The sequence below is a fragment of the Gymnoscopelus microlampas genome (assembly GCF_963454915.1).
Source record: "Gymnoscopelus microlampas genome assembly, chromosome: 2".
Classification (NCBI taxonomy): domain Eukaryota; kingdom Metazoa; phylum Chordata; class Actinopteri; order Myctophiformes; family Myctophidae; genus Gymnoscopelus; species Gymnoscopelus microlampas.
This window is the reverse complement of record NC_139939.1, coordinates 40,936,843-40,949,913: the sequence shown is the minus strand read 5'-3', so window position 1 is coordinate 40,949,913 and position 13,071 is coordinate 40,936,843. Positions and strand designations below refer to the sequence as shown.

Here is a 13,071-nt window from a genome sequence, read left to right as displayed (position 1 = left end):
ATTATGGAGCTGTCAGGTCCTGGTCTGACCATGATAAATGTCCGTTGGATGTGATTTGTTGTGTGTAATGCCTTTTTATTCCTTTTCCCTTTTAATGTTGTTTTGACTGAAACCATCTGCAAAGAACTGGATTGAACTGAATGTATTTGAACTGAACTGAATTGAACTAGCATTCTAAGCTTATACTTAACACAGCATGTTAAATACACCAACGTGTGACTGATTTGTGTATTTTATTGCTGTAGAGTATATACATTTATAGCATGACAGCATATTATCTAAATAACGGAATCTAGACACAATAGCCATTCGATGTAATAGTAAGTGTAATAGTAAGACACTTGCTGGAAAATTGCCATTTGAACAGTATTGGAAACCATGTGATTATCAAGCCAAGATAACTTATCAGTAACGTCATTGGCAAATATGAAGTCCACTAAAGAGACATTTTCTGTTCACATCACATGGCAGAAGGACATGAAATACCATATGCTGAGGTCAGCTGAAAGCAATAATATCTTACAAATCTCTCTCTCACACACACACACACACACACACACACACAGAGAGAGAGCGAGAGAGAGAGACACACACACACACACACACACACACACACACACACACACACACACACACACACACACACACACACACACACACACACACACACACACACACACAAAGAACAAGAAGAAATTGTCCCACTGCGTACAAAAACAGCTTTTTTTCCAAAACATACCCACGTATGTTAATCGCGTCAACAACACAGGTCACATGGTTGGTGTTAAATGGACTATGTAAGGGAATTTGTAGGGTTCATGCAGGTCTATACTGTGCATAAGGGAATGTGTGTGCATTTCACACCAGGCACATACAAACCTGGGCATAAGAGGGTTCTATAACAGGTGCGTTTGGACAGGAACACTTATGTATGCATGCAGAGTAACACAAAGTCAAGGGCATCTGCGCACATCCACACACAGTCACCCAGACACAAACTCACATGATCCACACGCACACACGTGCACACACACACACACACACACACACAGACACACACGCATTGTGGACACACACACGCGCACACACACACACACACACACACACAGATTCACACTCACTTCCACACGTACACACAGATACACATGCGCACAGAGACATACGTGCGTGATAAAACCCACACGCACCTTCTTCTTCCTGGGAACTGGTGTCGGTGTCATTGAAGGTGTGCCGCCTGATGAGTTCTTTGTGTCCATCTCTGTCACGTTTGCTTCCTGGGAATAGAGATAGGACAAGTATGTTATTCACACAGGCGGTTCATCTATTGTATATATAATCTCTCATGCTGCAGCCCTAAGGAGCAACAAGCTCTGTTATATAGGCCAGGGTCCCCTCTGTTACCTGGTTGCAGCTCCTGCAATTGGAGCTTCAGTTTTAAGGTGAGGTTATTTAAAATAGGTTCAGCAGAACTGTAGTCAGTTTCTTTCTAGCCATGCTCAAATCACAATAACGCACACCTCAGCCATATGAGACATGCCTCATCGCTGTAAATACTGTATCACTCAACCATTGACACAAACGCAAATATCAATCAAAGCATTTCCATGGTAAAGCAAATGCAGCTTTTTTTCCCGACCAGTTGGAAAAAAGATTGCATGTACAAGCATTAATAGGTAAAAAAAAAAAAAGATCACATGTACAACCATTGTGTGACATTGTGTTTTGCTTTCCCAATACGGACTAAACACCACACATCGCAATTTTTTTTTTACTGTTAGTTCAGTCTTGTTATAACTAAGAAAAAACACTAGATTAGATTAGATATCCTTTATTATCCACAAGGGAAAATCATTTTGCTCGGGTCAATGCATACATTAAAGACAAGACAATACATAAATATACACCACAATTAGAACACCTAGCAAAGTACTTAAATTCTATAAAAAGGTATGCCTATTACCCAATTCTAAATTTAAAAGGGTCTTTAAAAGAAAGCACTGTCCTCTCCACACTTGGACACGTGGAACGCCCATAATGTGTTTGTGTATGCTTTCATGTGTGTGTGCATGTATGTATGTCCATGGAGTCCAGCTCATCCAGGCGCCTGTCTTCGTGCGTGTGCGCGTGTGTGTGTGTGTGGCTGTGTGCGCATATTCATGGGGGGCATTAGCAAGCAAGTCCAGTTCAACCAGGTGAGGTAGATCAGGTATTAGGGGGTTTGTGTTTATTAAGGAGCCTAATGGCAGAGAGGATGAAACTGGCACTGCCCTTTGCCTTCTTAAATAGAAGGGCAGCATACAGTATCTCCTACCCGAGGGCAGGACCTCAAAGCAGGTCTAGTGCTTTTGTTCTTTCTACCGTCTTTCTTCGATCTGTACTACAGTTTGGGAGGGAAAGAGATGGAGAGGGAGTGGGGAGGGAGGGGGAGAGAGAGAGAGAGAGCAATGCTGGGTACCGAACCTCAGAAAGCTGATCGATGCGTCGCGAAGAGGGAGGAAGGGGGAGGGAGAGAGTATGGGAGGAAGACAGGGAGAGAGATCCTACTTCACCCATGAAATACCCAGGCCAATGCTGCGTACAGAAATCTTAACATACTGTTCAACGTAAAAACCCCAAATAAAAATAAATAAAACTGTTATGATTTAGAAGACATTTGTAGAACCCACAAAAGCAAAGATTTTAGTGAAAAATGTCACGATTTTTCAACAAAATAAATAGCAGATCTACAAGCTCGTAGCGTGGAACCGAGTGTTGCGCTATGAGCTTGTATATCTGCCATTTTTGAATAGCCCAAAGTATAAAATAATGACACAGCTACTGTACATGCGTTCTCGGATTGAATGGGTTAACTACATGCACTTGAACCCTTACAACAACCAGCTGTGGAACAGATGACCTCCACTATCGTTATACTCCCCTCCACCTGCGGTCAAACACATGAAAAGACATAAACACATTCACACAGGACAAGCCTGACCTCCTCCCCCAGTCCAAAACAGATTTTTATTACAGTAGCAGCAGTGGTCATACGCTATGTGCTGACAGGCATGCCCTGCAAGATGGAGGCCTTCCCAGGTCAGTTTAGTGCACGCGCATGCATTTTCTGGAAGAGTATGCAGTAGTACTCAACATCAGTACTTGAGTCAAAGTATTGCTACTCCTGGTCAAACATTCAAATTTGTACTTGAGTTAAAGTACTGGAGTACTTGCTTAAAAAAATATATTTAAAAAGTATTCAAAAGTAAATGCTTTTAAAACTACAAAGTACAAAAAGTGTGTCACTATATATTTGAGATAGGGCTTACTCTAAATGTGCCTTTGAAATGTAATGGGGTCATAGTCGTAAGTATCCAAAAATACAAATACTCAAGTAAAGTACAGATACTCAAGTAAGTAAGTAAGTAAGTAGGTCGGAGAGGATTATTGTCGGTATGAGCCAGAGAGCAGGAGTCTATCCCCGTTTCTCAAGATACAGATACTAAAAAAGATACTAAATGTACTTCTTTAATGTCCACCACTGCACATACTTTATGTGTGTGAAACGCAGAGATAGACAGAAGTCCCATGCATTTGACCGTGCATGTGTGTGTGTATGTATGTGTGTGTATACTGTACATGCACGTGTGCAGGGTTTGTTTGTGTGTAAGATGATCTGAAGAAGACAGCTACTTTGATTGAATAGTTTCCCATAGGTCAGCAGAGGTCTCAGGTATCTGTATCATCCCAGAAATATAGTGTATATAGTATAGTGTGCATGTGCTCACTTTACAGTAACTGCTCACTAATGCAAAATTCGGGAGTGAAATTTTTGCCTGGCAAGCACGGTGTCATGCAGGGTAACCAGACACTTGCCCCCACCCCGTGTCTGATCTGATGTTGTAAAAAAAAACGGCGCGAGAGGGGGGCGATCCCGTGGCAGGACCAGGTCCAGCTCTTTAAGGGCCCACCACCCTCCAAACCTCTGAAGGTTCAAGGTTCAAGGTTCAACCTCCCTCCAAATTTCCCCCTGGTCATCTCGTTACAGTTGCACAGGTCCCTGTCATCGGAAATGCTGTATCTATCCACGTGTCTTCAAGTCACGTTTCATGCCAGCCGGACCAGAAGGGATATCCAGGGCGGGTCATCGATACGGTATCAATGACCCGCCCTGGATATCCCTTCTGGTCCGGCTGGCATGAAACGTGACTTGAAGACACGTGGACAGATACAGCATTTCTGATGACAGGGACCTGCGATACCGGTGCTGACATCCTGGCGCCAGTGTTCATGATCATATTCTACCTCTCTCTTGACCAGTCTGTGGTACCCACGTGTTTCAAGAGGGCCACCACTATCCCCATACACACGAACGCCTCCCCAGCCGGCCTGAACGACTATCGCCCTGTTCCGCTGACATCAGTAGTCATGAAGTGCTTCGAGAGGCTAGTAAAAGTCAACATCTGCTGATCTCTCGCTGGGTAGGCAGCCCAGCCTGGTTGAGATACGCCCTCCACAGAGCACCCCTTTCTAGTTTTGTACAACATTCTTCTGAACGGAAGTGCAGGCATGACTTAGTTAAGTTTTGAAACCTGACCACAAAAAAACGAATTATTTAATAGGAAAAACACAATAATCTTTTTCGTGGTGTACAAGTATTTCGAGATAAACCAAAATGATTGACCAATATGGATAATTGTCGGTGTACGTACCTTAACAATGATGAGAGTTGGCAGCTCTTTGTCTGTGTGGTTCTCAAAGATACTGCTGTAGTTCTGAATAAATTTGGCCATGATCTTGTTACAGATGTTCTGGTCCCTCATTGCTTCAAAACCCGGAGGCACACTGATAATAGGAGATAGAAAAACAGAAAATGTATGTATTCAAATTAAAATAAAGAATTCATTGAACATCATTCCATATTGTTCAATAAATCAGACTTTTACTTGCTATTTTGAGTATGGACCTTCTCATTTTATGAGAAGGTCAAAGCACCTCTAATAAGATAAAACCAAAGGTAGCGTGTGGGGTCTGTCTCCTGTTCTACATTCGAGTTGAAATAAGAAATTACATGACTGAAATACAAAATAAAGGAATGCTACGGTACTCTACTCTCAGTCAAGTGTAGTGTAGAGAGGTGCTCTGTAAGGAGAAATTGAGTGGTGATGATATGCAGTACTGTAAAAAACTGTAGACAATTTAAAAGTGAAAAGGCCTTTATTGTATGTGGCTACTGCATACTGAGAGGAAGGCCTCAATGCAGCAACGCATTGGCACCTTTTTACACCAGCATTTCTCAGTCTGTATATGAATGTATGTCTGTCCCCTCAATCACAGTTCTCAGCAATACGTGCAAGAGTCAATGAGAGCCAGGTGGACCAGCTTATAAATAATCACTATTTCTGAACGATTGAGACCTTTGTAAAATACTCGGTTCAGGAAAAGAAAAGAAAACATATCACACATTGTTTTCTGCTGTGTTGCTTTTCAATGTGTACACTGTATCATTTTATAGAGGTATCTAAAGAGTACAAAGTACGTTTCTGAATGTGCCAAAGTATCACAAGACTTCCTGCCTGGCAACCAAATCTCGCAATACCCACAAGCCAGAAACGATACCTGCCACTGTTTAGGTGCCTCAATGCAATTATGTACCGTGCACATCGAAAAACAAGTGATTAGAAAACAACCAGTGAGATGTCTTCTTTTCCATTCCTGAACCGATTATATGACAAAGGTCACAGATCGTTCAGAAATAGTGTTTGTTCATAGCTGGTCCAGCCGGCTCTCATAGACTCCAATGTTATGTCATCGAACTTCCGGTGCGAATTTGCCAACCATGAGCGCCATGGCGCATACCCGGTGTCCAGCGAGTCCTTTCCTTAAATTATCTTCCTTCTCGATTAACGACCACTTTAAACGTTGTATAGTGTGTACGTGCCCTTTAACCCTAAAAATAACTGCTAAAATATCCCATCTCTCATGTACATACACTGCGCGTGCCGCTCGCGCACGCACGCACGCACGCACACACTTATAAAGAGAACATACTGTACATGGTTATCTATGGCCTTGTCTTACTACTGCCCAGCAGAGCCCAGCTGTCCTGGCACAAAGACCAAGGTTTATTACTGGAAATGCCAGTGCAGTGCCAAGTGCACAAGCAGCAAAGAGGACAGTGGCCAAAGAACGTACAAATATGACAGGAAAAATGACCCATGGCCCACTGATCACAACATCATGGACAACATGGTGAGGGCTGCAATAGGCCTATAATGATATGAGTAATGACCAATATGTATGACCAGTATGCTGGGATTTTATGGTTAATTGATTATGGGTTTTTGTTTAGGTTTTCTTTTTGTGCTAATTTTTAAGAATTGAATATCTCAATCTTCTGCAAGTTTGAATCCTTCAATTGGTTAGGAAAATCTCACCTCACTCAACAACTACTAATAAGAAATTATTTTTATGGCCAGCTATGTTTGCACATAACATGTATCTGTTAGGCTGGTGCACTTCATCATTGAAATGAGATGAGATACACTTTAATAATGCCTGAAGGGAATTTAAGGTTACAGCAGCATGATATAAAATAAATATATACAAGACAATACAAAAAACGATACACAAAACACATATACAATCCTAACCACAAACAGGCACACACATCAGACACACATGGACACAAAAGCAAGGGACTTGACCCTGGTTCAGAATGGAGTATCTCAGTGCACAACAACAACTACGGAAGACAGTCAGTGTTTGTACTGGCCAGTTGAGCTCCACAGTAGGAATATAACCAAATGAGGGTGAAGCAAGGGTCACTGCTGTAGAATTGCACCCATGTACAAATTGTGCCAAATTTCTCTGGTAATGTTTAAACAATAGAAGATTTCAGTCTGAAGGGACATTTACAAGGGATTCCAGTGGTAATGTCTGAAAAGCCTGAAAATTACTGAGCCATGCTCGGTAATGCTTCCAGTCTTACTAAGTGAACTGCAGCGCCACCTGTTGACTGATATTTCACGAGGGAGAAAGGTGAGAGAGAGAGTGAGAGAGAGTGTCTGTCAGAAAGAGGGAGGGAAATGCAGACAGACATACAGAGAGAAACAGACAGGGGAAATTGAAACTGAATACTACTGACAGTGAGTCACGCAAGTGAAAATACTCTGGCAGCCATGCTTGCCAATCAGAGTATTTAGAAAGGTCCTCACATTGAACGTGTGCATAACTTGTTACATAATCTTATTATATTTCTAGACTTAAATGTCTCTAGCTTCTTTTTGCGTTGTATTGCTTGTGGAGAGTCACAAGCAATACACATTACACAAGTCAAATTCCTCGAATGTGCAAATGTACTGGCCTATAAAACCAATTGTGATTGTGATAAGAAATTGTAAACTATCACAAGGGTTAGGCTTATAGTGATAAGTAGCACATACACACAATAAAAAGGTGATAAAAGGTGGAGAAAAGTAATGCTGGGCAGTGGCACACAGGTGTGGATACACGACACAAACAGAAAGAACAAATAAGAAAACTATGTAGATTTGTATATGTAGATACAGATGTACGTATATATCACACTTTTACCAAGTCCAAACATCAATGGAGTGCCTATATGATTTTCTTCTGTCATTAGTTCGCAGTTTTCGCAGGAACGATTTGAGAGATAAAGTCTTAATGGCATGCGATAAATGGTACCAGATTGCATTTTTTATTATCTCATGAATACTGTAACTAAAATATGAACCATAGTGCCCTTATTCTGGGCGAACACTCCGCGACAATATGTGAACTTTGACAAAAATAGGCAGACATTCAGGGAAAATAGCAGATCTACCAGCTCACAACACGATTAGATCTGCTATTTTCACTTTGACGTACAATGAGGAATATAAGGTTAAAGTGGCTACGTTTTACTTTCCCAAAATGTTTACTGACATGAAACCTGCCTTGTCACACATAGGGAATTGGGTAGATGGGTTATTATGGGGGTGAGAGGATACAGCATCCACCAGATAAGTCGTTATGACTCCTTGTGGCTATCTTTAGCCGAGTCAGACAAGTTGTCTTTCTCTGTCAGCTATTAAAACCCCTGTTACAAACACTCTAGAAAGGTCATGGGCAGGATTGCTAACCTACTAGCGAATCCTTTTTCAGGAGTGTTAGCTATGTCATGCAATAACAGGTAAACATCTAAACAGGTCTGTAACGTTGCCTGTTAATTATAATCAAGATAACACTTCGGAGTGTTATTTCTTCATGAAAAGCCTTCACAGGGTTGTGACACAAAAACCACAACCATATGTACCAACACATGCTGCTGCTGATCTGGGATCAAATCCCACCAGAGTCTTCTCTCTCCTTCCTATGCCTGCCACTACACAGTTAAATCCTTTACTGATCCAGTTTTACCATTTTAAGTGGTCAAATTTGCGGAGAACATTGCAGCGACCACATCAGGCCAGACATGCATGGTCCTGGTGTCAGAAACAACAAGGGAAGTGGTCCTGCTGGAGTTGACTGTTCCCTGGTAAGACCGGATGGAGGAGGCCTTTGAGAGGAAGAGGTCCAAGTATGAGGAGCTGGCAGGCAAATGCCGAAGCAAGGGATGGAGGACCTGATGCAAATCCATCGAGGCCATGTGCAGAGGATAAGTTGACCATCAGGGCATTCAAGATGCTGGGAGTGAAGGGACTGCACAATAGAGGAGCCATCAAAAACATCACAGACACTGCAGAAAAGGTGTCAAGATGGCTGTGGAGATCAAGCAGGGGATCCGTGGACCACACAAGCAACAGTACTTAAGACACAAGCCAGGGCCTGATGTTGAAACACCCGATGACTTCAGGATACATCACTGGTGTCTAAGTTGCACCAAGGTGTTTGTTAGAACTACACTCCAGATCTGACTGTGATCTCCTGACTGGAGACTGCCCTGAACTGACTTAGTGTAAGCAGATAAGCAACCACACTTAATTGCAACACAGCATCTCTAATTTGAGCGTAGACTTTGTTTTTCTGTATTTTCGTGCCTCTTAATGTGAACTACAGAATTTTTCTGCACCGGTGCCATATTAGACTGATGTGTATTAAGTAATTCACAGAGTAGTTCATTAGTAATTCATGTTAATTCAAAGTAATGCTTGTTTCTGTTCGTTGCCTTCATTTCTCTCCATTGGAAAAAACAAAATAATAATAATTAAAAGAAAGACTCACTGGAAGACGTTGGGTCCAAAGACGGTAGCCAGATTATGTACGGTCATTCGGTTGTCCTTGTGGTGGCTCTCCACCTGGGTGAGGAAGTGACACAGGAAGTGCAGGAGGCTGTAGTGTACATCTGGAAGCTGCTGCAGCAGTTCTCTCATGTCCGCCCAGGAACCATCATCACCATACTCTGGAGGAATACACCAACACAAGGGAGTAGATTAGATGGACACAAGTGCTACTACGATTACAGAAATTCTACATATTTTATAGCCATCAACACCACCCCAGTCTCACACACAGACACACTCTCTCTCTCTCACACACACACACACACACACACACACACACACACACACACACACACACACACACACACACACACACACACACACACACACACACACACACACACACACACACACACACACACACACACACACACACACACACACACACACACACACACACACAAGATGAGTGGTCAGCGTGACTACTTGGTTGACAATTAATTATTTTAGTTCAACAAATATCATCACCAACACTTTCAGAAATGACAAGAAGACAAAGGAAAGGAAAGCAATGCGGCCTGTCTATACATCGTCGCCGTTGTATCACCCTATTTAATTTGTTTGTATGACAGTGTCGTGATGATCTTCGTCTATATTGACATGCCCAAAATATGCTTGTGACTAAATAACTACATTGGATCCATTGGAACATTTTATTTCTTTCATTTATTTTTTCCATTTCCTGAAAATTAACCGTTTTGGTCAATAACAATATATGCATTCAGCATTACATCAACATTATGCCCAGTGTACATTGACCTGCCCATGGGGCAGCACAGGTCAATGTAGTAGACATACTGTACTGTATGTGGGTCAATGTGGAGACGAAGTGATCAGTCAGGTGCTTGAACTAGTGAGTAGATGAAAGATCAGTGTTGCAGTCAACTTATTTTGTCAATGGCATGATGACTCATGTATCCAGGAACAGGAGTTGTGGTAAGCAAAGCACACACATCTTGAAAACATGTTGATGCCACCATTCACTGTTGGGTCAGAGACTTGGTTACTGATCCTGACTCAACCACACTGTGTATCTGTGTCAGTCTGTGCATGTGACTGTGTCTGAGCGACTGTGTGTGCGCGTGTGTGTGTGTGTGTGTGTGTGTGTGTGTGTGTGTGTGTGTGTGTGTGTGTGTGTGTGTGTGTGTGTGTGTGTGTGTGTGTGTGTGTGTGTGTGTGTCAGATGGAACATAAAACTAGCTGCATCAAACATTTAACTAAATACACAAATTAATCTACAATTTAAAACAGATTGATATAGGTATGTCATCTTTTGACACAGCTGCTAAAGATGTCATACCTGTCTTAAGTGGTTTACCATACCTGCCGTTTTATCTGTAGCTTTATTTCATTTATTATATATTTAGCTGTACATTTATCTATAATTTCTTAGCCCTGTATCTGCGGAACATGTCCCACCAACATTTCACCTGTACCTGTATGAGAAAATGACCTCTTGATTCTGCTTGATTCTTCTTGAACTTTGAAGTCAATTCCAGGTGAAGTAAAACATTATTGCTTTTAAATTTTCAAAACATCTCCGTCTTTAGTGTGTAGTTAATCAGCAGAATGATCCCTTGCGTGTGCAATTCTCACGTGAGCGTTTTGGACATTGCAAGGCCATCACTGACAATTTTTTAAAAGGCAATATCTTGCCTTGACAGCAAACTGTCAGCCAGTAGAAGCAAGCCCTTCATTAATACGGTTTTCCAAGGCAGCCTTGGTGCATGGCGTGATCTTTGCATTGAGAACAGCTCTGTTGTTAGATATTCACATGCCATTCATACTACGGCTAATACGTACATATAAAATAGTCATTTTCTATTTTAATCACACAGAGGGGAAAGGAGACCCCCTAGGTATTTCCCAGATATATATAGCAATATAAAGGAGAGTAGCAGGCTGATTCTCTTGTACAGTATGTATGTAATCTGTAAGCTAATCATAACCGTTTTGAAGATTTTAATAGCTGCAATATTAAGTGTTCATAATTATAGTTTTAGCCATACTCATGCCACCCAACTATCCTCAAGGGTATTGTTGTCCATGGTTCTTTTAATTAATTTAATTTAACTACTGCATATAGATTTATATACAGTATAATGTGACCCTGGAGAGCACTGGATTATACATTTATTGACATACTTCAACCATATAACTCACGTACAGACTGGGAAAGAGGTTTGTGAATGCAGGTAATTATATTTGATCTTGGCATTCAGTACCTTGTAACTTGTAACTAAATCTGTCAAATTATTGTAGTGGAGTAAAAAGTACAATATTTGCCTCTGAGGTGTAGTGGAGTAGAAGTATAGGATCAAAAAGTAGTAGTACCTTACTTAAGTACAGTACAGAGTAAATATACTTAGTTACTTTCCACCACTGCATACCAACCTGCAGAATGTGATAGCGAGAGAACAGCAGTGGAATGCGGTGAGCTTAAGCTCTATATACTTACGCGTCGTGAGCTTGTAGAGCTGCTATTTTAGCTATTTTTGGAACATTTCTGCCTATAATGACATGCCCAAAAAAACAGGGATTCCAGGGTTAATGTGGTTAAATAAGCCGCCAAATTGGTCAGCTGCTTGAAACATCACAGTTACATAACCAATATAGCGCAATGTGTGATCCACTCAAGTTTATCTGCCTGAACTGGCTCTCATTATTGCACCAGTTGGCACCCAGGGCGAGCACATGGTGCACAAAGTATTTATTTGCCGTTATATAAAACGTTTGTCTGGCAAAAGGTGAAGCCATTAATCTATCCACCAATGTATTTGACCTATTTATCCATCCATGCATCTATCCATCCATGAATACATTCATTTTAAAAAGCACCAAAGTTGGTGATTTCTAGATGAACTTTATTTGAACAATGATAAAAAGGGAAGAAAACTGAATAAGAAAACAATTACTAATTTGTGTAAGTGAAATAAACAAGAAAATGTTCTCACCGAACAAATAAAACGTATACATGCAGCCTTACAAGCATAACAAATCTTCTTGCTCATAAATCATGGCTAATTGCTGTGCCAAAGAAGGCTTCTAATGCATCTTTTGGCCAAAAGCCCTAAAAAAAGGATAAATCTATTCATTTGATTGATATTAACATTAACTATGACACTAAAGCAACAAACATGAGTCAAGATGGAGCCTGTGTAGACATTACCCAGATTGAACCTAATGATGAGAACAAGCACAGACACTATTGTGGCCAAAGAACTCACTTTACCTTTTATGTCCTTGAGGTTTTACAGTTAGTGCCTCACTTTACCCCCACTCCACACTAACCAAAATATTGTTATAGAACATGACTTTTCACTTTATGTGCTGTCAAATTACATGAACAGAATGTAAACAATCTGGTTTATCAATCTGGGACGTTGTTGCCTACCGTTACCGCAAATTAGGGCTTCATATTTTCATTAACGGTGAATGAATGGAGAGACTAAGGCTATTCGGGTCGGGCTGTTTAGGATACATGTAGTGCTACACGATTCTTGCTCAAATGTGAATCACGATTTTCCTCCATAAGAATTGAGATCACGATTCTCACACGATTCTCTTGTAAATATAAAAATATTTTAAAAATTTTAAGAAAAAAAAAAAAATCGCCATCATTTAAAATCGAGATTGCACAGGTGTCTGAATCGAGATCACGATCTTTTTTCGATTAATTGTGCAGCACTAGATACATGTATGGTGGGGGCTTCACAGGACGGGGTGGGGGAGGGTGGAAGCGTGTGTACTGGAGACTATCCTACCCACATGGAGATCAAAGAGTGAGTGAGCAAGTTCCTTTACCATCACC

General features: G+C 41.2%; 1 protein-coding gene across 2 annotated transcripts in view; it reads right to left on the bottom strand.

Moving 5' to 3' along the window:
• fam13a (family with sequence similarity 13 member A) overlaps window positions 1-13,071 on the bottom strand; it is a 91,488-nt gene that overhangs the window by 64,467 nt on the left and 13,950 nt on the right. For both annotated transcript variants that reach the window (XM_084080410.1, XM_084080411.1), the window contains exons 4-6: window positions 9,202-9,379; window positions 4,689-4,821; window positions 1,188-1,274 (exon numbers count right to left, since the gene is read on the bottom strand). In XM_084080410.1, coding sequence (XP_083936536.1) covers window positions 1,188-1,274; window positions 4,689-4,821; window positions 9,202-9,379 — 398 coding nt within the window. The remainder of the gene's footprint in view (window positions 1-1,187; window positions 1,275-4,688; window positions 4,822-9,201; window positions 9,380-13,071) is intronic.